Source organism: Cervus elaphus, chromosome 12 (genome assembly GCF_910594005.1).
Source record: "Cervus elaphus chromosome 12, mCerEla1.1, whole genome shotgun sequence".
Lineage (NCBI taxonomy): Eukaryota > Metazoa > Chordata > Mammalia > Artiodactyla > Cervidae > Cervus > Cervus elaphus.
This window is the reverse complement of record NC_057826.1, coordinates 64,349,185-64,374,146: the sequence shown is the minus strand read 5'-3', so window position 1 is coordinate 64,374,146 and position 24,962 is coordinate 64,349,185. Positions and strand designations below refer to the sequence as shown.

At 47.2% G+C, this 24,962-nt stretch overlaps 3 protein-coding genes across 8 annotated transcripts in view; 1 reads left to right on the top strand and 2 right to left on the bottom strand.

The window, feature by feature from the left end:
- Positions 1 to 6,713, bottom strand: part of DNAJC17 (DnaJ heat shock protein family (Hsp40) member C17) — a 28,392-nt gene extending 21,679 nt beyond the window's left edge. For all 3 annotated transcript variants that reach the window (XR_006343863.1, XM_043919221.1, XM_043919219.1), the window contains exon 1: positions 6,583 to 6,713. Coding sequence is in view for 2 of the 3 variants with exons in the window: in XM_043919221.1 (XP_043775156.1) it covers positions 6,583 to 6,660 (78 nt within the window). In the remaining variant the exon portion in view is untranslated. The remainder of the gene's footprint in view (positions 1 to 6,582) is intronic.
- ZFYVE19 (zinc finger FYVE-type containing 19) lies at positions 6,272 to 14,094 on the top strand. Of its 3 annotated transcripts, none has more exons than XM_043919214.1 (11): positions 6,272 to 7,018; positions 8,417 to 8,538; positions 8,708 to 8,761; positions 9,149 to 9,500; positions 9,862 to 9,970; positions 12,209 to 12,418; positions 12,854 to 12,933; positions 13,261 to 13,359; positions 13,461 to 13,588; positions 13,671 to 13,785; positions 13,873 to 14,094. In XM_043919214.1, exons 1-10 carry the CDS (start codon positions 6,965 to 6,967, stop codon positions 13,747 to 13,749), a joined length of 1,287 nt encoding a protein of 428 aa, XP_043775149.1. In that variant the 5' UTR covers positions 6,272 to 6,964; the 3' UTR covers positions 13,750 to 13,785; positions 13,873 to 14,094. The 3 variants fall into 3 exon arrangements, with proteins under 3 accessions (XP_043775149.1, XP_043775148.1, XP_043775150.1); XM_043919215.1 differs by having other exon boundaries at positions 6,560 to 7,018; positions 9,149 to 9,267; positions 9,355 to 9,500; positions 13,671 to 14,094; XM_043919213.1 differs by having other exon boundaries at positions 13,671 to 14,094.
- Positions 14,095 to 14,915: 821 nt separating this feature from the next.
- PPP1R14D (protein phosphatase 1 regulatory inhibitor subunit 14D) lies at positions 14,916 to 24,901 on the bottom strand. 2 transcript variants are annotated; one of them, XM_043919224.1, is made up of 4 exons: positions 24,384 to 24,901; positions 15,667 to 15,750; positions 15,436 to 15,468; positions 14,916 to 15,231 (listed from the first exon to the last, which is right to left on the bottom strand). In XM_043919224.1, exons 1-4 carry the CDS (start codon positions 24,560 to 24,562, stop codon positions 15,036 to 15,038), a joined length of 492 nt encoding a protein of 163 aa, XP_043775159.1. In that variant the 5' UTR covers positions 24,563 to 24,901; the 3' UTR covers positions 14,916 to 15,035. The 2 variants fall into 2 exon arrangements, with proteins under 2 accessions (XP_043775159.1, XP_043775160.1); XM_043919225.1 differs by having other exon boundaries at positions 24,308 to 24,815.
- Between the last annotated feature and the right edge of the window lie 61 nt (positions 24,902 to 24,962).

The following is a 24,962-nucleotide window of genomic DNA, read 5'->3' as shown; positions in this document are numbered from 1 at the left end:
CAATTAGGAAAACTCAACTATGTCAATTGCTTCTGGCCTATTGAAGAGCAGAAGGAAGTGGGTGTTGTTCCAAGCCTTGGAGATCCTCTCACACTATTTCATAATTTCTCCTTCTACCTGCTAACACTTCCTCTTAAGAAGAAATCACTATAACAGATTGATAAAAGAACCACAGTGGGAACTAAATGTTATCCCCCTGCATCACAGAGGGGAAGAATGAGTTATGCATTAGCCCAGCCCTTCCTGGGGGCTCCATAACTTGTCTGGCCACTTGCAGCAACCTAAGCCCAGAACAGGGAAAGGAGCTTGGAGCTGGGTCTCCCATCATCTCCACTGGGCTCGGTGCCAGGCACACAGCAGGACCTCTGACAATCCACCTGCCTCCAGTTTCACCTCTTGAAAGGAATGAATTCCCAACTCAGACAAAAAAGCCAGGTGCTAAGGGGCCCAATAAATATAAAATAGCCATCATTAACTTAAAAGAAAGGTGCCCTACAAAGAAGAGATCATTATTTTTTAGAAGGATGTTATCCTTTCATATAATAAAACTTGGAGCCAAGTAAGTATTAATAGTACAAGTAATTAAGTCCAGTTCTCAAAAGCTCAACTCAGTGTTAGACTCAGATACAGAGGACACACAGGGAGGCCACTCCATGTGACAACAGATACCGAATGAACAAATCATACTGGTGAGTCAGCTAGGAAGTCATTACAGGCCCAGTTCCAGAAGGAGAAATAGTTAGTAATCTTGGCCTGGGCAGTATTTTCTTGCCAAGCTTGGGGGAGGCAGACATCTCATCAATCCTGCACTAGCCACAACCCCAGAGGTTATGTTAACCGCCTGATGTCATAGGCAGGAAGTAAACCACAGAGCTCTAGGCACTTACCTGGAAGTCCCCTCTGCCTAAAAGATTGGTCACTTTCATTTCTTACAGCCTATGGTCTACACTGCAACAGCACTACAGAGAAATCCCCAAATTTCTGTGGAAATGGGACTGCTCCTAAGGCTCCGAGCAAACAGGGTGCCGGCCACTGCCCAGATCAGTGCTCTCAGCTCAACATTTCCAAATGTGGGCCTGCCAGCAGAACTGTGAGATGACTGAGCGGGCACCTGGACCTCACGCCAACATCTCTCGTAGTCTGCTAACCGTGGTCCATGGTCCAGACTTAGGACAGTGACCCGCGCAGCCTGAACCAACCAAGACCATGCACAGGGCCTGGGCTGCTTCTGCCCATATGCTGCCCCTGTGCGCCTTAAAGGATCCGGGTCCCCAGCCCATCCCTGAGGTCACTCCCCTGGTCCTCCCTCCCCTCAGGCTCTCACCTCTGGGTCTCCCTTTAGTGCTCCCAGTATCCATTCCTGGGCCTCAACCCTGGCCCTGCCCTCCTTCTCAGCCCACTTCCCCAAACCAGACTGGTCTACATCTGGACTCAGTCTCCTTTGCCACCTCCACCTCCTCAGATGCCCTCTTCTCTCAGGCCAGCCTCTCCCTCCCTAAGCATGCTTACATCATGCTCAGACTCTAAAATCCTCACCTGCCTTCTTCTCTCAGGTTGGAGATTCCCACCCCTGGATCTGACAGATACCCTGGGTCTGGCGGCCCCTCACCTCACCCCCACGGCCTGCTGTCACTCTCAACCCCTAGTGTTCTCGGTCCCTACCCCCAAAGTCATTCTCTCTGCCCAGGCACAGAATTCTTTCTCTCTGGGCCCTGGTACTTCCTCCATCTCATTCTTTTTTCCCCTTAATGCATTGGTTTCCTTCATAAACAAAATTATATTAGTAAAAAGAAGAGAGTTGACTTAAATAAAAATAATAACGACCAAATAAAAGTATTCAGGAGCAGCAAAAATAGGGAAAGCAGTTACGCAAATAGAGAATATTTTGAATTCTACATTCACTGAGATGAAAACTCCACTATGGTAGTTTTAACACAAACTTTAATACACTTCCTCAAGTTGTCCAGGTTGGCTTAATATCCTTCAAGTTAACCCAGGTCGGGCAGCTTTACTCACAGAGTCAAATCTCTGTGTCAAGGATGGGAGCGAGAGGCTTTCTGGGGCCTTCTCTTGTTGCCCTAATTGCTCCTAAGTTGTGGGTCATGGAAAACAGCTCTGAAAGAGGCGTACAAAATGCAGGTTTGGGCAGGTGCTCTGCATTTACTAGCCACCTTATGCTGGCCAAATCAATTAAACTCTGCAGGTCTCAGTCTTCTCATCTATAAACTGGAGCTAATAGTTCTTGCATACCTCACAGGCTTGTTTTGAAGATCACATCAAATGAGATAATTTATGTGAAAGCACTTTAGTGTCATATAAATGTGAGGTATTATCTTGAACACTAATGAATAGCTTACAAACACAAATGAATCATTCCTTTTGACTTAACAGGTAGCCAAGTAACTTCAAAACTTCAGAGCTTCAGCCAGACAGCCAAACCCAGGAATGAGTTAACTCTCAGAGAGATACCAAGAAGGCTTGGAGGTCAGGCTCCTGGTCCCACCCAGTGCTGCTCAGGCCCTTAGAGAAGGAACAAATGACAGTCGTCAAGTGAAACCAGGCTCAGTGTCCAACTTCAGCACCTCGGTGCCCGGTCTGGAGGCAAAAGGCTTTAGGAAAGGCACCCATTTGGAGGCAGTGGACTGAGTCCGGCACACCTCAAATCCAGAAATGGCTCCCAGACACCCACAAAATCAAGTATAGCCACCCAAGGGCCTAGAGGCCCAGAGATACCACATTTTTCAGACTCATCTCCTGCCACATCCTCAACAAATCCTAGGCAATGCCCCAATCCTTGTCATGCCAAGCACTTTAACTTCATACCATTCCTTCAAGTCCTACTCTGTCTTACTTTTCTTAAATTGGTAAGAAACAATGGATGTCAGTGCATCACATTCTAAGGTATAACTGAAACAAGTGATTTAAATAAAAGCATTAGCTAGCAAACAGGTAAAATAGCCTTTTCCTTAAAGCAATAATAAACTATAACCTGAAAAGGTCAATAGTAAGTTTCCAAGGTAGTTTTCCTGGTAAATACATTTAAAACTTGAGTCTTCAAAGGGTTGCTCAAAACGCATTTTCAAGCACCTAGCTTTACCAAGTAATACCTGCCAAGATACAGTGAATTACATACCCTGCAAAGGGCTTCAAATGAAAAGCAAGGGCTGCTATAAACAGGACAGAAATTCACATGTCAGCTTCCACTGATATGTGCAGGACAGTGGAAGGAACACTAAATTGGGGCTCCAGTCTGGACCAGCACTCACTCACTGGGTGATCTCAGCAAGTTCCATAACCTCCCTGGACCTCCATCCTCCTGTCTATAAAATGAAGAGAGTAAATGACCATGATGATCTTTTTTAACCCTGCTGCAAAACAGTCCTTTCTCCCCTCAAGGTCTTGCATAAAAACACCTCCTCAGGGGAAGTCTTCGTTGATCCTACCAATCACATGAATCATGCCTTCCTCTTTATTCTGACAGTTTATATGCTTATATGCTTACAGCTTATATTCCTTATATGCTTTTTAAAAAAAAATTATTTATTTTCGGCTGCTCTGGGTCTTCAGTGCTGCACAGGCTTTTCTCTAGTTGTGGCGTGCGGGCTTCTCATTGTGGTAGCTTCTCTTGTTGCGGAACATGGGCTCTAGGGCACACAGGCTTCAGTAGTTGTGACTCCTGGGCTCTAGAGCACAGGCTCAGTAGTTGTGGCGCATGGGCTTGGTTGCTCCATGGCATGTGAGGTCTTCCCAGACTAGGGATCAAACCCCTGTCTCCTGCATTGGCAGGCAGATTCTTTACCACTGAGCCATCAGCTCTTAAGTCCCACCATGCCCAAACATTTGAACTGAACAGTGAACTCTACTGATCCTCAATCTTGTTCTACCTGATGCCTCACCTGCCTTCTACTCTGACCACTGCCTTGGTTGAGAATCACTGGTGTAGTGTGAAGTGAATCAGGGACTTTAATGAATGAGAAGGGGTGAGGAGTGAAGGGCAATCTTAGACATGAGCTGTGGGAAACTGCACTGGACATTAGCGCTTACAGTGTAGGAAGGTGAAGCTACAATGATAACAGCATGAATGAACTTGCAGTGAGTCCGTACTAAGTGCCTCTAAGCGCTTTGCCCGGACTGAGCCATACAACAAGGCTGGTGAGGAGGGGCTGCCATCATTCCCATTTTGCAAATGGGGAAGCCAAGGCACACAGAAGTTAAATGTTTGCTCAAGGTCACAAACTAAGTAAGTAAAGGAACCAACATGCATATAGTCTGACTCCAAAGTCCTCTTTCTTAACTGCCTGCGGTGATTAGTACAAAGATGATTATAAGGGCACATTTACAATCCCAACATTGCTTAATGCTGTATTATGATTTCCATCCATTCTCAATACAGGATGTAACAAGCAACGATTCTTGGCCTCACTTGTTAAGATTAGTTATAAATGCTGTCATTTTCTACACAAGCTACACTCTCTAGGAAACCACCATCTGATTAGAAAGCATCACCTTCTAGAATTATCAACTTTTGATTTCTGCATTTCTAAACGATGAACTACAAAAGCAAGAGACAGAGAAGCTGGAAACAGACCTGATGAGGTAACCCTCCAGGGACTGCTCTCCTCACTTGTAGACACTTAATAAGTTTGTGGAATCAAATGGTGTCTGGGGGAAAAGTTTCTACCCTCTTCTAAAACACAGATGGAAGGACTTTCCTGGCAGTCCAGTGGTTGACTCTGTGCTTCCACTGCAGGGTGCACAGGTTCAATTCCTGGTCAGGAAACTAAGATCCCACATGCCATGGAGAACTAAGCCCACATGCGGTAACAACAACCCATGTGCCCGCACCCTGCATGCTGCAACTAGAGTCCATGCGCCACAACGAAAGATCCCACATGATGCAATGAAGATCCTATGTGCTGCAACTAAGATTGAGTACAGCCAATGCAGAGTCTTCTCACCTACCCCTTACTTCACCTGAGTGAAAACTGAATCCCAACCTCATTGCCCTGCTTAGACCTCAGTCTCGTGCCTAGACAACAACCTCACCTGATCCCCTGGTGGCAGCTCTTCTACCCGTCGCCTACTGTGTCCTTTCTGCAAATTGACTTTGAATATTTTCTTTAAAATCCGATTATGTCACTCCTCTGATTAATATATACATCAATGGCTCATAATTGCCTTCCTCAGGAGTTCTCAGCGTCAAGGTTCCAACACATTGGCTAGATCCAATGTGAAATGTCCACTAATGATGAAGTACTAAACAATTTATAAATATAGAATACTTAAAATAGTGTCCAGCACATAATACTATATAAGTGATGCTGTGCTGAGTCGTGTCTGACTCTTTTCGATGTTATGGACTGTAGTCCACTAGGCTCCTCTGTCCATGAGATTCTCCAGGCAAGAATACTGAAGTGGTTTACCATTTCCTCCTCCAGGGGATATTCCCGACCAAAAGATCAAAACTGCATCTCCTGCATCTTCTGCATTAGCAGGTGAATTCTTTACCACTGAGCCACCTGGGAAGCCCTTATATCGGTGTTATGCATTACCAATAGTGAAAATTTAAGACTTATGAGATAGGTGTAACAAATGTTTCTGGTGCTCTGTGTACAACCCCACAGCCCACTTCTGATTTCAGCTGCAGCTGCAGGAACAGTTCTGTACTGACTGACTGTATTACTCCTCAAGGGCCCTGTGGTCTCCCTGCTTTTCTGTGCCAGAGCTTCATCTTTCCACAAGCTCACTCAGACAATGAGCAGAGCAGCCTGGAAGTACAGGAGCATCTGTAGGCACTAATTTTCATTTTATGACTTATCTGCCTCCACTTCCTCCATTGCTACAGCTACCACCATAATCCTGGGGAAAGTAACAGAAATCTTAGTTACAGCTTGATTAGTGTACCACTTCCTGGCACATTTATTAACCTGGAGTTTCCTGTGACACACCAACTCCAGGTCATCTGCCTACCCTTCTGATCCTCCTGCTTCTGGCCACTAGCACACGTTGAGAGGGCAACACCTGAGCATCTGCCTCTCGAAAAGAGTCAGTGGGCTAGTGTGTAAAAGAAAACAGAGATGGCAAAGTCATAGGTCACACTGCCACGGAAGGTATGAAAAAGGAATGGAGGAGCCTTGAGACCTGGCCTTTCTTCCGCCCTAGGCTCTTAACGTAGTTAAATCAGCCAGCAAGAGAGACAGAATGAAGCACCTCTAGCAGCAGTCTAGACCGAAGGGGCATCAGAGGCTGACACTGCGCAGGCGCAAGACGCAGGGTAGGGTCGCTCCCAGGCTCGCCCGGCGGCCTCTGCTACACAAGGGCCACCGGAGAGCACAGTACAGGGCCCCGCGGAGTAACCTCTCGCTCGTGCTCCCTCTTCCTCGTGAGGCCCTCAGACCACTGGGGTCTGAGGGAGGTCTGGGAATCCCCCCACCCTCTTCTGAGGCCATTGGGCCGCCTCTCGTTCCCCACTCAGGGCCCGGCCGAACCTGGAAAGATGGTGGTGCCAGCCTCAGGCGAGGCGCCAAGGCTGGGAGGGCCGCCAGGTCGCTCGGGATCGACTTTCCTCACCCCCGTTCTCACCTCTTTGTCCTCCGCCTTCTCTTCAATACCTAATAGCGCGTACAGGTCCATTTGTAAGAGCTCCTTGGTCACCGCCATGGTTCCAACTCTGATTGGATTAGTACTACAACTCCCAAAAGTCTAAGCGTGTGGGACTTCCCGGGGACTGTCGGCTCCAAGCCCGCTGAATGGTGAACGAACTACGACTCCCGGCAGCCCTCGCGCCCGCCGCTGCTGCCTTCCGGCTGGGGTGACTGTCGTGAGTCTCCTGTCGGAGGCTTTGGCTGGCCCGCGCGAGTGGGCGTGGTAGGCAGGGGCGGGGCTGGGTGAGGTGCAAGGGGACTGTACCTGACCCTCAAGAGCTCTGCTCTGCGGATCTTGCCGCGCCGCACCAGGAAACAGGATGGAGAGTAGGTGCTACGGCTGCGCTGTCAAGTTCACCCTCTTCAAGAAGGAGGCGAGTCTCTTCACGGGCTAGAGGGAGGACGCGAAGTGGAGGGAAATACACGGGACTTGCAGTCCTAGGCTTGGTTTTATGGCCCCTCTCCAGACGTGTGGTTTTGATGATGCCACAGAACCTCAGTTAACAATTCTATAAAACGGGGCTAACACTCCCTTGCTTTCGGGGTTGAGGTGCTGGATGTGAGTTCCCTGTAAACTGTAAATCGGGCTCCTGTCATTTTCGGAAAGCTAAGCTTTTCTGTCCGCCAAGTGTAGGATCTGGCTGTTTCTTTCCCTCCACCCTGCTCCTCCGCAGCCCAGTCTTAGTTAATAGTCTGTGACTACTCTCGACTACACCATGCCCGTTACTCTATCTGCTCTGAAGCCCTCACCATCAAGCAGCCTGCCTTTTCTCGTCTCCAGGGCAACATAGCAAAGTCTCACTTGCCCTCTGCACAAACCTGCCAAGTTCCCATAATAAACAGCAGGCTTCCTCTGCCTCAGTATGACTAGGAGATAGGAACCAGATAGGAGGGATGAATAGCCGGTAGGGAAGCAGATCATGGAGCCCTCAGAAGCCTGGGTTTTGTAGTCAAACTGGTCAGAATTCAAATTGGGGCTCTGCTATCATTCACGGGGGTGACCTTGATTTGAGCAAGTCTAGTAACGTCTCTGATCCTGTTTAAGAATGATAATGGTTGTCATCAGGATTAAGTATGATAGTGTGTATAAACTGAGGATTAAATCAAGTGATGAATGTTAAATACTGAGTTTAGTGCCTAGCTTAGACAGTAAGGAATCTGCCTGCAATGTGGGAGACGTGGATTCAATCCCTGGGTTGGAAAGATCCCCTGGAGAAGAGAGAGGCTACCTACTCCAGTATTCTTGCCTGGATAATTCCATGGACTAAGGAGACTGGCAGGCTACAGTCAGTGGGGTCGCAAAGTGTCCAACATGACTGAGCGGCTTTCACTTTTCACTCACACAGTAAATGCTTAATAAATGGAGGCTATTATTGCCATCCCGTCCTGAGTCAAGCCTCCTTCCATCTCTGCTAGAACAGAGAAGGCATGGGCCCTGCATTCTCTTTCTCCTCTGTTGAAGAGTCAGTGACCTGAAGCATAGGACTTTGCCTATTTGTTGTTTACACTCCTGTGTCACGGAATTGAAGACCGAGTAGAAAGCGTGCAAATTTTGCATGAAGCTTTATGAGATTTGAGTAGAAGACTGGAGACAGGAATCGCTTTTCCCTCCACCCCCCATCTCTCCTCAGGCCTTAGGGGCCCCATTCCCCATCCTCCTCCCAGCAGCTGGTCACAGCTTCAGTGTCTGCTCTGTGTGTGTTCGAAGAGTCCCCGTGAGGAGCCTTCAGGGGTGGGTGAGAGGTGGACTCCTTGCTTCATGTTTCTTGTAGTATGGCTGTAAGAACTGTGGCCGGGCCTTCTGTTCCGGCTGCCTTAGCTTCAGTGCAGCAGTTCCCCGAGCTGGAAACACTCAACAGAAAGTCTGCAAGCAGTGCCATGAGGTTCTGACCAGGTGAGAAGCCAACACGGGTGACGGTTCAGCCAAGCCTGGCAGCTGGCAGCTGGCCAGGCCTCTCAGCCTTGTGCTCTGTGTCTGGAGGTCGACTTGGGAATTGTTTGGGGTGGAGGGCACTGATAGGCAGATGGTGGGTGACTTCTGACACCAGATTTCTTCTCTGTAGAGGATCTTCTCCTGCCAATGCCTCCAAGTGGTCACCACCTCAGAACTATAAGAAGTAAGTGCTGAAGGGACAGAGACAAATGGGGAGAGGAAAGGACACAGGAGCCACAGGATAAGAGTCTCTTCCCAGCCTGTAGCTTAAATGAGCCCAGGATCAGGAGGATAGCTGCCTCTCTAGCTCCTGACTGCCCTCCTGGGCTCAGAGAGCAGCTCATCAGTCCATGCCCCAGAAAAGGTTCTTGGTAGACCTCACCCTCTCAGCTGAACCCTCCTGCCAGTTGGCTGGGTTGGAGTGCAGGGTGACATGAGTGATGGCCCCAGAAGATTGCCCGTTGGAGGCCTCCCTACCTACCTAGAAATGATTTGAATGGGAAACAGTGAGAGGGTGCCTTCACCCCTCCCTTCTGCATTCATCTAGAGCCTCTGTCTCATATCCTGCCAGGCGTGTGGCAGCGTTGGAAGCCAAGCAGAAGCCCAGCACTCCCCAGAGCCGTGGACTGACCCAGCAAGATCAAGTCATTGCTGAGCGCCTAGCACGGCTCCGCCAGGAGAACAAACCCAGTGAGCAGGCCCAGAAAAGACACCATCCGGGGCTCCTGGGAGTAGGATCCCTCTGGACCTTACAAGGCTTCTCTATGCCATTTGCAGAGTCAGTGCCTTCACAGGCGGAGATAGAAGCCAGGCTAGCTGCACTCAGGGATGCACCCCAGGGTCCCGTCCCTTCCACCCAGGAGATGGTGGCTCGGCTTGCTGTGCTACAAGGCAGAGTTCCATCTTCTCAGGGCCCCCAGTTGGTGAGTGCTGTGACTGTGGAGGGGTGGAGGTCCTGGGGCGAGGACTCAGCAGAAGCCCAGATACATGTATGCTTAGATACTTCGCAGGAGTACCTCCTGCTCCTGAGGCCTGCTGCCAGGCCAAGGAACCAGGGACAAGCAGCAGGATTGGATGGGGCAGCAAAGAGTGGCCCCTGGGTTCTGTCAGGGACTGCCAGACCTACTTGATTACGTGGGCTCTTGGTTAGTTCCCTTTCCCTGAGTTTCCAGGAGTACCCTGAGGGAACTCCTCAGCACTCAGCCCTGACCTGAAGTGCTCTGAGCCTTATGATGCGGCTTCCCCCCTACCCTGCTCCCCACTGAGGTTCCCTCCTCTGAGCAGGCACATCAACCACCGGACCCCAGGACCCAGGTGCAGCAGGCAGAGGATCTGCTGACACAGCTAACAGCGGAGGTGGCTATTGATGAGAGCTGGGAACGAGAAGGCCCAGGTATATTTTCCACCTGGCTCCCCCAGGGACCCACCCCCTACTCTTTCCCCAGGTGGGAGAGGCTCCGATGCTGACACTCTGGGAGGTGAATATAAATTAGAGAATATCAACATTATAAGGATTGCCATTTATTGAATGTTTACTCCAGTGGGAGCCAGTGTAAGCCTAGCGGATTAAGCTCAGACAGTGATTCCCTGTTCTACCGCTTAGTAGCTGTGTGACCCTCAGCATGTTACTTGACCGAAGTCTCACTTTCCTCACCTGTAAAATGGAAAGATGTGTGGTAAGACCTACCTCATGGAGAAGTCATGAGGAGTAAATGGGCTAATCCAGGAGTGCTTAGGACCCTGCCTGGCTCATAGTAAGTGAATGTTCTCTGTGATGATGATGATAAGAAAGAAGAGGCTATTTACTGAAAATTAAAGTTAAGATTGAGTTCCTCAGTGGTACCAGCCACATTTCAAATGCTTAATAGTCACAAGTGACTCATGGCTATGATCTTGGACAGCACAAATACAGACCATGACATGACATGGAATGTTCCTATCATCATAAAAAATTCTTTTGGACAGAGCTCTTCAAAAGCTTCAAAGCAGTGGTTCTCAACTATGGTGACGATTTTCCCTCCAGAGCCCAATTGGCAATGTCTGGAGACATTTTGGGTGTTGCAACTCAGAGGGTACCACTGGTATCTAGTGAGTAGCGGCTAAGGATGCTGCTGAACATCATACAATACACAGGACAGCCCCCACTACAAAGAATTACAGGCACACCTCAGAGACATTATGGGTTCAGTTCAAGTTCACTGAAATAAAGTGAGGCACATAAATTTTTTGGTTTCCTGGTACATATAAAAATTATGTATACTATACTACAGTCTATTAAGTGTACAAAAGCATTATGTTTTTAAAAATGTACATACCTAATTTTAAAGTATTTTATTGCTAAAAATTGTTAACCACCATCTGACAACATGGTTGTCATGCACATCTGGCTGTGCTGCAGGGACGGGACCCTGATAAAGGTAAAGGCTGGTAAAACAGCCCCTCACTTGTGTCCCTTGGGCAGGCCCCCCGACTCCCACCCCCAGGCCAAGCTCTGCACAGTGGCTGTACTCTCTGCCAGGCTGAGTCTATCGAGCCACAGACTTTCAATTTGTAAAAAAAAAAAAAAAAGAAAAAGCAATTATCTGTGAAGCACAATAAAACAAGGTATGCCTATATCCTGTCCAATATGTCAGTAGAACCAAGATTAAGAAACCTTGCTTTAATATGGAACTCTGCTCAATGTCATATGGCAGCCTGGATGGGAGGGGAGTTTTGGGGTAGAATGGACACATGTATATGTATGGCTGCATCCGTTTGCTGTTTACCTGAAGCTATCACAAATGCATGCATATCCCAATACAAAATAAAAAGTTTAAAAACCTGAAGAAAAAAAAAACAAAAGAGACCCTGCTTTAGGGGAATTCCCGGGTAGTCCAGTGGTTAGGACCCTGCACTTCCACTGACGGGGGCATGATGCCTAACTGGGGAACTAAGATCCTGCATGCCATGTTGTGCAGCCAAAAAGAAAGAAACTCTGCTTTAGAGATACAATCTCATTGAATATCCTCAGTAATCCTATGATTATTATCTGTATTTTATAAATGAGGAAATTGAGGCCTGGTGAGCTTAAGGAACTTGACCAAGGTCACACAGCTATTAAGTAGTGAAGCTGGGACTTCAGCCCAAAGCTGTCTAACTTCAAATGTCTTGTACTAAAACTCTGAGTTAAAGGGGACCATGTCAGAGCAACACCCACTGAGGTAAAATTCTTTCCCCCTAGTGACATTCAAGACCTCAGCTTCCCTCATGTCCTCTCTGTGGTGCCCCCTAGAAATGCTGATTCCAGCCTGTGAGGCAGAGAGCCTGGCTGGACCCTGGCCTGCCCATCTTCTGCTCCTGTCAGGCAGTGATTCTCATACCATGGGGCACCCACCCTAAGGGCAACATGTTAAAGTATCAGGTGGGTGGGGATGAATTTAATTGAAAAAAAAAAGTCTAAGATTACTAGTTTTTTATATTTGGGAAAATGAATTAAATAACTAATTTTATTTGTAATATAAGTGACAGGAACTATTGTGGAGCAAAAAGCTGATAATTTGTGGGGTTTTGTTTAAAGTTAAGACATGGGCTCAGTGGTTTCTGATGAGAGATCCTGAAATGTCTCCCTCCCTGAATGCATCACTCTATCTAGCCACCTCTATCCAGAACGACCTCAACCGGGGGGGCCCAGGGGCTCAGAGCACCAGTTCCAGGGGGCAAGCCACCTGGTCCCTGGAGGAGGAGAAGAGCAGGTTGCTGGCTGAGGCAGCGGTCGAACTTCGGCAGGAAAACACTCGGCAGGAGCGCATCCTAGCCCTTGCCAAGCGCCTGGCTGTGCTGCAGGGACGGGACCCTGATAAAGGTAAAGGCTGGTAAAACAGCCCCTCACTCGTGTCCCTTGAGCAGGCCCCCCGACTCCCACCCCCAGGCCAAGCTCGGCACAGTGGCTGTACTCTCTGCCAGGCTGAGTCTATTGAGCACTGCCTAGAACCATGAGACAAGTGCTAGGGCAAAATAGTGGATGAAGAACAAGGGGCAGCCCTCAGGGGGCAGGGGCCCTGGGTCCCTTCAGGTGCAGAGCCTTCTGTTCATGCTCTCCAGCCCAGCAGAGGGGGCAGAGTGGGGATCAGAGCAGAGGGGGGTCAGAGCCACTCTGATCAGAGTGGCTGCGGAGGCGGCTTAACTCTGGAACAAATGCTGCTGGGAAGCACACCACTCCTGGGGGCAGCAGTCCAGCCGCTCCGGTGAGCCCTCCACCTCAGTCCTCTTCCCCTGCTCCCCGCCCTCCATCTTCAAGTGACCCTCCAGGACTACCACCTTCCAGACAGCGATGATGAAGAGGAGGAAGAGACGGCCATCCAGAGAGTCCTGCAGCAGGTTGGCCCTGCCTGACCCACCTGATCACCCCTTGTCCGGTCCCTGCTATGCTGCCCCACCACCCCCCTGGGCCCCATTCACTCTGCCCGCCCCCACTCTGGGGCTCGCTGGCCAGTCATTCTGCAGCTCCTGTTCTAGCTGGGGTCCCTCTGCCCCCGTGACCCACACCTGCCCCTGGGCCCTTGAGATGGGACATCAGCAGCCACAGATAACAAATCAAGGAAGATGGGTTGAGCGCTTAGGCCACAGAGCACAGAAATACTGTGCATTGGGTTGGGGGGTGTGGTGCCTGGAGCTAGGAGCTGTACCTCTTCACTCTGTCCACAGCTCACCGAAGAAGCTGCCCTGGATGAGGCAAGTGGCTTTAACATCCCTGTGGAGCCAACTCCCCAACCCCAAGACCAGTCCTGCAGGGCAGAGCCTAAGGTGAGAAGAACCACAGACACAGCCCCCCAGGCTGCCATCATAGCCTCCCTCCCACTTCTGTCAGGTACCTGATGTCCCCCATCCCTCCCTGGTCCTTAAAGGCCCAGACCCTGGTCGCCCAGCCCGAGGAAGAGGAAGATGAGCTCCCCTGGTGCTGCATCTGCAATGAGGATGCCACCCTTCGCTGTGCTGGCTGCGACGGAGACCTCTACTGCGTCCGCTGCTTCCGGTGGGTGCAGGTGGAATGTTCTTTGGGGCTGGGAGAGTTCCAGGGTCGCCTGTGATCTCTGACCTATATCGATGCTCTGCAGGGAAGGCCATGATGCCTTTGAGCTTACAGAGCACCAGACATCTGCCTACCAGCCCCTGCATAAAGGCCGAGGACACTGAGGGAGCCCTGGTCCTCCAGGGAAGGTCATCCTACAGGCAAGCACACGGGCTGGGGTGCCCTCCGGGGCATCTGATGGGAGGACATGTCAGGCTGGACTGCTTATAAATGTGCCCTTTCCTAAGCCTCCATTCCTGGAAGGAGGAAGGAGTCTCCATTGGAGACAATGACTGGAGGAGCCAGAGGGAAGGCAGAGGTCAGGAGCCTTCCAGCATTGGAGTCTGGATTGGAAGTGAGCGACAGAGCAAGACCAGTCTGAATCTAAGGAGGAGCCTTGAAACTTGCTCAAGAGCCCAGGGCCCTCCGCTGGCACTTGGAGGATTTAATAAAGTGTGTGATTCATTGGACCAGCATCTTTTATCTATAGAACCCTATGGATCCTGAGCCTGGGCCCTCGGAGAGGTACAGGAGCAGGAGCAGAATCCTGTGAAGTGAAGAAGAAGGAAAAAGTTTCTCCAGGCGGGAACAGTCCCACCCCTCCTGGTGGACTCACATGCAGTAGGCATGCCCCCAGGCCCCCCCATCTTGGATTACGCAACCTTTCTAGTACTCAGACACTGCCTACACACACAGTGAATGCATACCCTGCTTCTGGCCTTACTCCCAAAGGATGCCACCTCCAGGGCTCCTATCCCCACCTGCCTGCCATTCAGACCCAGTGTCAGTTTTCAGTGGCTTCCTCCTTACCTGATTACTGGGCTCTCAGCCTATACCCTTTACACCCCTCTGCTTAGTCCCTGTTTTTTCTCTTTTGGCCTCTGGCTTAGAGCTGGCTCAAGAAAGAGTCCTCAGCCTGAGGCCTGCTGGATCAGTTAGTTGGGGAGGAAGGTTTAGCTTCTGATGTCCCCAGCCCAACTAAGTTTTTCCAGTTAACTCTTCTATTGGTCTTTGCCACTTAGGCTCCTGTTGGTGGTACCAGGATGCTGTGTGTCTTAGCCAGGTGCCTTCTGCTTGGCCTCTGGGACCTTGCATGACGATGATTTCTCTGACACAGAACTGTGACCTCTATCTTTGAATTCTCAAGGCATGTGTGGATGGGTGAATGGACATGTAGATGGGTGAGGTATATGGGTGAGCCTAGTGACTTGGATGTTGGCCCTCTGTTATAAGACTTCACCCTCTCCCTCCCCCGTCCGTCAGCACAGATACGCTCCACACTCCATGAAGCTGGGGCTCCTGAAGGTTTTATCCACTTGGCTGATGGGAAAGCACTGGGCAACAGCCATGACTGCCTCCCAGACAGTGCAGCTGACAGGAGCCAGCTGTGACTGCACATAGACAGTGGTGTTCAAATGTCCCTCCTCATTCTCCATGTTCCTCTTCTGGGTCCCAAGGAGCTGTTTCCCACCCAGCCGAGGATCCAGGGGTTCAGGGCAGACTGGGCAGTGCTGAGGCTGATGAAGCTAGTCTCACAAGGCTTATTTCTGAGGTCGACTGAGTCTCTGAAGTTTCTTGAGTTGACTGAGCAGCTCAGAGATAAAAGGCTGAGAAAGAAACAGAGGAGCAGAAGCAGGGATGAGATCAAGTTATGGGGTGACACCCACCACAGTGCTCTCCTTAGTCTCCACCTGACCCCATGGCCTCAGAGTCAGGGAAGGGGAGAAGGACCCAGGACCAAACCTTCCTCTTCACTAGCTGCCAGCCCACTGGGCCTCCTCTTACCCCCAGACCAGCAGAGCATCCCTTACCTCTGTGGGGCGGGGGCAGTTTTGGAGAATAGCCTGGTGGAAGAAAGCAAAGAGTGGGTCCCTGAGCCACACCACTTTTTCACAAGTCCCCAGTCTCCCAGGAATTTTCCCCTCTGAACTGGTTCTCCCCACACTGGATGGGGAAGCAGAATCTGGGTTCTTGGGTTCCCCTTGGTCTGAGCCCAGCTTCCATCCCCCAACCCTGGGTCTGGGGCCCGTCACCCATTCTACCTCCAACTGAGTCTTCTGCTCCTCTGTGGGTAGTTCCATGAGAGCCTCCAGGTCGATCTCAGGCTCTGAAGAAGTTGGTTGATCCTGTTTGGGAATCACATGGGGCTCAGAGGAGCCCAGCCAGCTGGTGTTGGAGTGAAAGGCACTGTCGGATTCACCCATCTCCCACTATTTTCCATGTTCAGTTCCTCTCCTTACTCAAACCACCCATTCATCCTTCCATTCAACAGTTACCAAACACCTACTATGTTCTACCTGAAAGTCTAGGGTTCTTTTAAAAGAGTATCTTTAATTTCAAGAGTTATAAACATTGTTAGTAGGGATATAAAATGGTGCAGCTGCTTTGGAAAACAATTTGGCAGCTCCTTAATATGTTAAATATAGAGTTATCATTTGGCCCAACAATTCCACTCCTAGGTCTATTCCCAAGAGAAATGAACATATATATTCATGTAAAAATCACATATGAATGCAGTTCATAGCATTATTCGTATTCAAATGACCATCCACTGGTAAATGGATAAATAAAATATGTAGCCATACAGTATTTTTCAGCAATAAGAAGAAATAAAGGACTGTGTCATGCTACAACAGGGATTAACTTTGAAAACATGTTAGTGAAAGAAGCCAGTTACAAAGGCTTTACATTATATGATTCAATTTCTATGAAACATCCAGAATAGGTCAATCTATAGAGACACAAAGTAGATGGGTGGTTGCCTAAGGCTGGGAGTGGTGGTGGGATGGAATGGGGTGTGACTACTAACTGGTACAGGGTTTCTTTTATGGATAGTAAAATTCCAAAATTAGACCATACTGATGGTTGTACAACCTATGAAGATAGTTAAAACTATTTGGATTTTACACTTTTAAGTGGGAATTGTATGGTATGTGAATCATCTCAATAAAGCTAACTTTGAAAGTTATTATTATAGTCATTGCAAAAATTTAAGCAATACACAGTTTATAAAATTATAAATGAAAGAAGGTAAAGAGAGTAAGAAACCAAACCATTGACTGGGAGAACATATTGGTAAAAGATATATCTGATAAAGAATATCTAAAATATACAAAGAACTCTCAAAACCAACAATAAGAAACAAATAATCCAATTTAAAAACGGGGAAATCTTGTATATCTGCCTCACCAAAGAAGATAATGAAGAGAGCAAATAGCATATGATGCTAACATAATATGTCATTAGGGAATTGCAAATTGAAATAACAGTGAGATACCATTACATACCTATTAAAATGGCAAACAAAAACAAACCTAAAATACCAAATGCTGATGAGGCTGTGGAGCAATAAGAATACCTGTTCATTGCTGGTGGGAATTCAAAATGGCATAGCCACTTTGGAAGACAGTTTGGTACTTTCTAACAACACAAAACATACTCCTATCACACAAAACAGCACTTGTATTCCTTGATATTTATCCAAATGAGTTGAAAATATATCTACATGGAAACCTGCACATGAGTGTTTATAGCAGTTTTATTCATAATTGCTAAAACTTGGATGCAACCAAGATGTCCTTCAGTAGGTAAATGAGTGAATAAATGGTGGTGCACCCAGACAATGGAATATTATTCAGTGCTAAAACAAAGTGAACTATAAAACCATAAAAAGACATGGAGGAAGCTTAAATGCATGTTACTAAGCAAAAGAAACCAACCTGAAAAGTCTATATACTGTACAATTCCAACCAGATGACATTCTGGAAAATTACAGAGACAATGAAAAGACCAGTGGTTGCCAGGGGTTACAGTGGAAGAGTGGTGAATGGATGGGACACAGAGGATTCTTAGGGCAGCAAAACTACTCTATGTGATACCAGGAGGGTAGACACATGGCATACATTTGTGAAAACCTTAGAATGTATAACACCAAGAGTGAATCCCAATATAAACTCTGAATTTGGGGTAGTTATGATGTATCAGTATAAATTCACCAGCACTTGTACTCTAGTGGGGGGATGTTGATAGTGGGAAAGCTGTGCATGTGTGGGGACAGGGAGAATATGGAAATTCCCAGCACCTTCTGCTTAATTTTGCTGTGAACCTAAAACAATAAAGTCATTAAAATTAAAAATAAAGTCATTAAAAGAGAAAAGCTGCACGGCAAAAGAAACCATCAACAAAATGAAAAGGCAACCTACTGAATAGGATAAAATATTTGCAAATCATAAGGGGTTAATATCTAAAATATATAAAGAACTCAGACAATTCAATAGCAAAAAAATCTAATTTTTAAAAATGGGCAGAGTATCTGTATAGACGTTTTTTCAAGGAAGACATATAGATTGCCAACAGGTAAATGAAAAGATATTCAAAATTACTCATCATTAGGGAAATGAAAATCAAAACCACAGTGAGATATCACCTCACACCTGTTAGAATAGCTATTATCAAAAGGAAAATAACAAGTGTTTCTATAAGTTAGTAAAGACATATTTTTCACTTTACATCTTTGTGTACCATTTTATTATTTTTTTAAAAATTTACCATGTGCATGTATTTTAAAAATAAAGATAGCAAAAAAATAAACAACAAGTGTTGGTGAGGATATGAGAAAAGGGAACCTCTATGCCCTGTTGGTAGAAATGTAAATTGGTGCAGGCACTATGGAAAATGGTATGGAGGTCCCTCAAAAACTGAAAAATAGAACTACCTTATAACCCAGCAATCCCATTTCTGGATATTAATCCAAAGAAAATGAAAGCAATAATTCAAAAATGTATATGAACCCCCATGTTCACTGCAATGTTAATTTGCAATAGCCAAGATATGGAAACCACCTAGGCGTCCATCAGTGGGTGAATAGATAAAGAAACTGTGGTGTATATATATGCACTGGAAAACTATTCAGCCATAAAAAAGAAAGAAATCCTGCCATGTGCAACAACATGAGTTACATTGACAGTATTACGTTGAGTGAAATAAAGAAAAACAAACACTGTATGATCTGACTTATATGTGGCATTAAAAAAAAAAGAACTCATCAATAAAAGAACAGATTGGTGGTTGCTGAGGTGGGGATGGGGAAAGGCAAAATGGGTGAAGCAAATCAATAGGTACAAACTTCCAGTAATAAATAAATCATGGGGATCTAATGTACAGCATGGTGACTAGAATTAATTTTGTACTGCCTATTTGAAAGTTGCTAAGAGAATAAATCTTGAAAGTCCTCCTTGGGACTTTCCTGGTGGTCTGGTGGTTAAGAATCTTCCACTGCAGGAAGCATGGGTTTGAAAAAAGAAAAAAAAAAAAAGTCCTCCTGTCAAGAAAAAAAATTGGTGGCTCAGTGGTAAAGAATCTCCCTGCCAGGGACACTCCTGGTGGTTCAGTGGTTAAGAATCTTCCTTCCTACCTTCAGAAGCAGAGGACATAGGTTCAGGTTTGATCTCTAAGGGGACTAAGATCCCACGTGTCACGGGTACCACAACTGGAGAGAAGCCCATGTGCCGCAACCAAAACCCAACACAGTCAAAAGAATCCAACTGCCAATGCAGGAGGCACGGTTTCCACTACTGGTCCAGGAAGATCCTACAGACGTCAGAGCAACTAAGCCCGTGCACCTCAACTATTGTGCCACAACTATTGCCCCACAACTGTAGAGCTTGGGAACCACAACTATTGAGCCCGCACACTGCAACTACTGAAGCCCAGATGCCCTAGAGCTTGTGCTCTGCAATGAGAAGCCACCGCATTGAGAAGCCCTCGCACCACAACTAGAGGGAGGTGTGCATGGCAATGAAGACCCAGCATAGTCATAAATAAATAAAATTATTTTTAAAAAAAGAAAAAAAAATTTGAAACTATGTATGAAGACAGCTGTTAACTAGGCTTATTATGGTAATCATTTTGCAATCTACACAAATATAAAATCATTACGTTGTACACCTGAAACGAATGTTGATTATACCTTAATAAAACTGTTTTTTAAAAATTTAAGGTGTAAACTCAAGGTTTTGTAGTGCTTCATCAGGGACTTTCTTAAGTGAAAGTTGCCTGATGGGGAAGATCATGACTTCTAAAACAGGTTGGTGCAATTTTCTTGATTCATGGCAAGGTCCACCACTGCTTCTGCATCATCAGTGTGTATATCAATATAGTTGAAAAGACAAACAACTTCTTGCATTATTTATGAAAATAGTTGTAGACCCGCTGAAAAGGTTCTGGAGTCACCAGAACACACTGCAAGAACTGCTGCCTTCTCCATTTCTCTATGGGGTTGTTGAGGGTTTTTTAAAACTGATTTAAGAAGCTTATTTGTTTGTTTTGATTCAGATTATCCCTAGCATTCCATGTGTCATGGATATATTATTTGGGGGAGGCATTGGAGAAATAGATGTATTATATAATTGGAAATAATGTTTTTCTCCAGTTTGAGTTTTGCTTCCTTTTTAAAAAAATTTTTTTCTGTGCTTAGCAGGATCTTCCCACACTGATTTGGGTAAATATTTGATATTCACCTTACATTTTTCTAGATATTTGATAATTTCACATTTTCTATCTGAGTATTTAATTCTCTGGAATCTATTCATTCAACAAATGTGTCCAGTGGCTACTATTAACTTGGCACTCTGACCTTGGGAATTTCGATGAACAAAACAAAGTTCCTGCCCTCAAAACCTATCTTAGGGACAGTTGAGGACACATAATAAAAACAGATGCATTAAGTAATTTAGTTGTATAAATTGTTTAAAAGTAAGTGCTATTGGGGGGAACTTTTTGGGTGGTGGAAGTGTTCCATATCTTGATGAGGTAATGGATACACCCCCTACTTTAAAAATAGGCAAATTTTATTGTCTGCCAATTATGCTTCAATAAAGTTGATTTAGAAAAGAAAGAAGGAAAAAAATGCCGCAATTACCCTCTCGTTCCTTCCACTGCCAATGGTTAATCACTGTTACTAGTTTTGGTCTTTCTATACCCTTTTAAAAGGAAATTAGTGCTAGGATTCTAAGTTAGTTCTTTCACGCTAAGCTCTAGACTTTCTCCTTTGCTTCCTTGGTTTCTAGCTCATCTGATTTAGCATTCATTCATTAAATGCATCCTTATTGAGAGCATGTTGTGCACAAGCATTGTGATGAGCCCTGGGGCCGTAACAGCAAGACAGGCAGATATGGTCTTACTCTGGAGAAGCTTATATTCTCCTGAGGGACACAGACAAGCAAAATGGTAGTTATAATACAGGGTGATGAGTACTCTGATGAGGTATTATAGGAGCACATGAAAGGGGAACCGAGCCAAGACCGGGGTTTAAGAAGGCTTCCAGGAAGAAGTGACCTCTAATCTGAGACCTGAAGCCTGAGTAGGAGTTAACAAGATGTTTATACTTCTGATGATGGGGTAACAGGGACCAGATTTATTCTCTCAACATAAGTAACTAGTCAGAAAATAATTAGAAAACTAGACAAAAATAGATGAACAGTGTTCTCAGGCTTTAGGCAACAGGTAACTCCGCACTACCTGGGAAAGAAGGGAAATGAAAGAGAGAAACTCTACAATTGTCCTGGGTTTCATCCTGAAGGCAGTTTCCAGACCTCAGAGCAGAGAGGCAGATCCCAAGCAGAGCACAGTGGTCATACTAAATTGATATGACAGAGATCAGAGTTTGGGGTTGAGATGGCTGTAAATTGACAAGTTCTAGAGAGGAGGGAGTTATGAAGAAAGAGACCTCCAAAAAACCTGCATAAGGGCTCTCCTGAGCTTTTGCTGAACACAAGGTACACATTCAGAAGGTAAAACTTCACGAGGCCAGATACTAGGAGACTCCGCAGGCACAGAAATGAACAGTTCCCTGACCTCACAGAGGACTGATAGACAAATCAAGTTCCACTCAGCCAGAGTGGATGGTCATCCCTGATCACTCAGGAATTCAAGAGAGACCTTACATTTTTACAGTTGTAAGTTGAATAGATTGTTTTTTAAAATGTCATCACATCAAAAGGGCTGCTTCAAAAAATGCATGGTGTCATGGAAACTACAGGAATGTTTCAAAACTCTGGGGTGGTCAGCAGTGTCCCCTGCTGATATGTACACTAGATTTAGCCCCCCAGGAAGTGATACTTGACTTTGCCAAGAGGTCTCAATAGAGTGGTGGGAACAGAAGTCAGGTTGCAGCGGTCTGTAGATTACAGTGGTTTGAATAGTGATAGGAAAGGAAGGGGGACAGTTAGTAAAGGCTCTGCGTGCAAATCCATTAAGGAGCCTTGTAAAGGAGACAGGAAGTAGGGAATGGTAACCAAAGCGGGGCATAGTGTTAAACAGGAGTCTCCTTAAAACAGAAGAAGCTCACGCGTGTTTAAGTCCCTGCTTAGAAGCCAAATCTACACAACCATTTCTGGACAACAGGAGCTCCAGGGCCCCAAGTCAGTTTGCCTTGTTGAACCCAGACTTGGCTCTTCTCAAGACCCTAAATCAGGCTGCACACCTGGTGAGAAGAGGTGGGGCCCTCCAACAAAGGAAGGCTAGGTCCCGTTAAACTAAACTAAAAACAGTGATGCAACCTACTCCTGGAACCAACCCCAGCAGTGCTATCCAAGGTGGGCATGTGGCCGGGGGTAGGGGGGCAGCTGGTAGGGAGGGACTCTATGAAGATAGAACTGAAGCAGGGTAAGCTGGAGACTTAGTTGCCTCAATCTCTGCCCAAGGTGACCAGCCTCTACCTAGGGCTTCCCACCCACTTGCCTGCTTCCTGCTGAAAAGAGGAGAGATTAGGACAGGAACTCCCACCTGACACCTTTGGACAACTGCCATGGCAACAGCAGGTCAGGTATTTTATTCCAGTCATTTCCTGGGAGCGGTCTTCCCACATGTCCTGTTTTCTAACAGGACATGTTATGAGCTCATAATTCTACAGCTTTTCCCCTGCCTTGATCTTGCAAAACAAGATTCTTTGGCTATTGTCTCTCTCTAATGCCTGGAAGGATTTGCCCTGAGGTGTCTGAAATATGAGACTTTTTATCCAAAGGTATAACAATCTGAAATTGAAACAGGTCCAGAGAGGGAGGGTGCAGGCAGGAATGAAGGGCAGGGCAATGTCCTGCAAAGCCAGGGTAGTCACAGGCCAAGAAAGTTTGCCTCTCCTGCTCCCAGCTCTAGGCCATCTCCCTCCCCTCCACAAGTGCTGCCAGGGACACGGTCAACACCTGGACCAAACTGATATGTGACACAGTGAGCCTGACAAGACAGCCTGGGCCACATGTATCATTCTTCCCCACCCCCACTGCAGGACCACTGACACGGCTCTTGCCTGGGAGAGTCACAAACCCTTGCTGTCCCCCAAGAAAAAGACAGGACCTGAGTAAGGAAGGAGAGAAACAAGGACCATGGCATGTGGACATGGAGGACTCTGGTCTCTGGCTTGGTGCAGAAGTTCTTGCTAGCCTCACACTAGGATCAGCAGTGGAGCTTATGAAAAAGACCAGTGCCTGGGCCCCACCCTAGTAGACTGAAATTCAGTTGAAGTGCAACAGGGGCATTGGATTATTTCTGAAGAACTTCAGGGAACCACAGAGCTACTTGAATAAACATTCAGGTGCTCCAGGCAGAGCCCCAGCTCAGCTCCTGGTCCCAGGGCTCACTAGTGGTGTGACCCTGGGCTAGTTATTCAGCATTTCTAAGCCTCCATTTCCTCCACAGTAAAACAGTATCTGGGCTTCCCAGGTGGCTCAGTGGTAAAGAATATGCCTGCCAAGCAGGAGATTTGGGTTGGATCCCTGGTTGGGAAGATGCCTTGGGAGAGGAAATGGCAACCCTCCCCAGTATTCTTGCCTGGGAAATCTCATGGACAGAGGAGCCTGGCAGGCTCCAAGAAGAGTCAGAAAGGACTTTGTGACTAAAAAACAACAAAACAGAATTTACCTAATGGACTTGTGGGGAGGGCTGGACACTGTGCTTAGGGTATGGTTAAGTGCTCAAAATGTTATTCTTGTTGTTGGAGCAACCTTTGTTACTACACTAGGATCTCTATTTGGAGGTATCTAGATAAAAAAATAAAATGCTGCTCTCCCAGGATGTGGTTGAGGGGAATCAGTCAGAGCCAGGGCCAAGGCTAGGTCAGGCGCTGATATCAGTGGTCACTGTTGGTCACTCTGACATTCTCCTCCAGCACTATCCGTTCTGAGATGATGGAAAGGTTTTGTATCTGTGCTGGCAACTCGGTAGACACTAGTCACCTGGAGGTATGGGGCACTTGAAATGTAGCTAGTGTGGCTGAAGGACTGAACTTTTAATTTTATTTAATTTTCGTCAGTTTAAAGTTAAATAGCTACACATGGCTGAGAGCTACAGGAGTAAACAATGTTGCACTAGACAGGTATGTGTGTTGAGGATGAAAGTAAATACAGACCTAAAATAAAAATAGTTCCTCTACCATCTCATCTGAGCCTCAAAAAGTTCTACAAAAGGGGTACAACAGGCATCAATAGCCCCATTTTATAGATAGAAAACTGAGTCTCAGAGACGTTAAAAGACCTGCTCCAGATTACACAGAGTGGGAGGCAGAGCCCAGACTGATGGGAGGCCAGTTTCAGGACTGCAAACCCACGCCTCACCTGTGGGAAAAGCTTCCTCTCCATAGAGCACTTCTCTTGTGCCCTCCAGTCCCCAGGCCCGCCAGGTCCTACCCACCTGGAAGAGCTCCTGAACCTGGGTGTCCACCCACTGCTCCATCTCCACCCAGCGCTGGAGCTGCCCCCGGTCATACTTCACCGTCAGCCGGCTGGGTTTCCGGGACCGGGGTCGGAAGGGGTCGGACTGGGACTTTGACTCGGAGTCCGTGGATGATGTCCTCCTCCTCCTCCCAGAAGCCCACTGGACCTTCTTACTTGGATTCTCCTTGTCCGGGTTGGGAGATGTGCAGGAAGTAGGGCTTGAAGACAGCATGGAAGGACTGGTTTGGGCAAAGAGTTGGGAAAAATTGCCAGTCGGAGCAGGAAAGCCAGGGAATGAGGAGCGAGGGCAGAGGGAGAGGCCAGCAGGGAAGAAAGAAAGGCGGGCAGAGGCAGGGCCAAGGCTTCTGGGGGGGGGCGGGGGTCAAAGATCAACTGGCCTTTGTCTGGTGCTGGGAATGCCAGGCTCCTGGCTCCAGGCTGCCAGTAAGTGGCACTCCCGAGCTGTGCCCCGGCCTCCCTTTCTGCAGCTGCTGCAAAACAGGGATATAAACTGCACAGGAACAAAGGTCAAGAGGGTGCCATGCCTCGGAGGTGGAAGAGGCCCTTGGGTCCTGAGGGGTGCGGGGCTCTTACCTGAATCACACTCACCAGAGAGACCTCAGCAGCTGCTT

What these genes read in the sequence shown, in the direction of transcription:
- ZFYVE19 (XM_043919214.1), top strand. Translation starts at nt 6,965, where the DNA reads ATGGAGAGTAGGTGCTACGGCTGCGCTGTCAAGTTCACCCTCTTCAAG. An exon ending in TGCCATGAGGTTCTGACCAG is followed by an intron (nt 8,539 to 8,707) that starts GTGAGAAGCCAA and finishes TCTTCTCTGTAG; the next exon opens with AGGATCTTCTCCTGCCAATG. An exon ending in GGGACGGGACCCTGATAAAG is followed by an intron (nt 12,419 to 12,853) that starts GTAAAGGCTGGT and finishes TCCATCTTCAAG; the next exon opens with TGACCCTCCAGGACTACCAC.
- PPP1R14D (XM_043919224.1), bottom strand. Translation starts at nt 24,562, where the DNA reads ATGCTGTCTTCAAGCCCTACTTCCTGCACATCTCCCAACCCGGACAAG. An exon ending in CCCAGCCGGCTGACGGTGAA is followed by an intron (nt 15,751 to 24,383) that starts GTATGACCGGGG and finishes ATTCCCAAACAG; the next exon opens with GATCAACCAACTTCTTCAGA. An exon ending in AGCAGAAGACTCAGTTGGAG is followed by an intron (nt 15,469 to 15,666) that starts GTAGAATGGGTG and finishes TTCTTCCACCAG; the next exon opens with GCTATTCTCCAAAACTGCCC.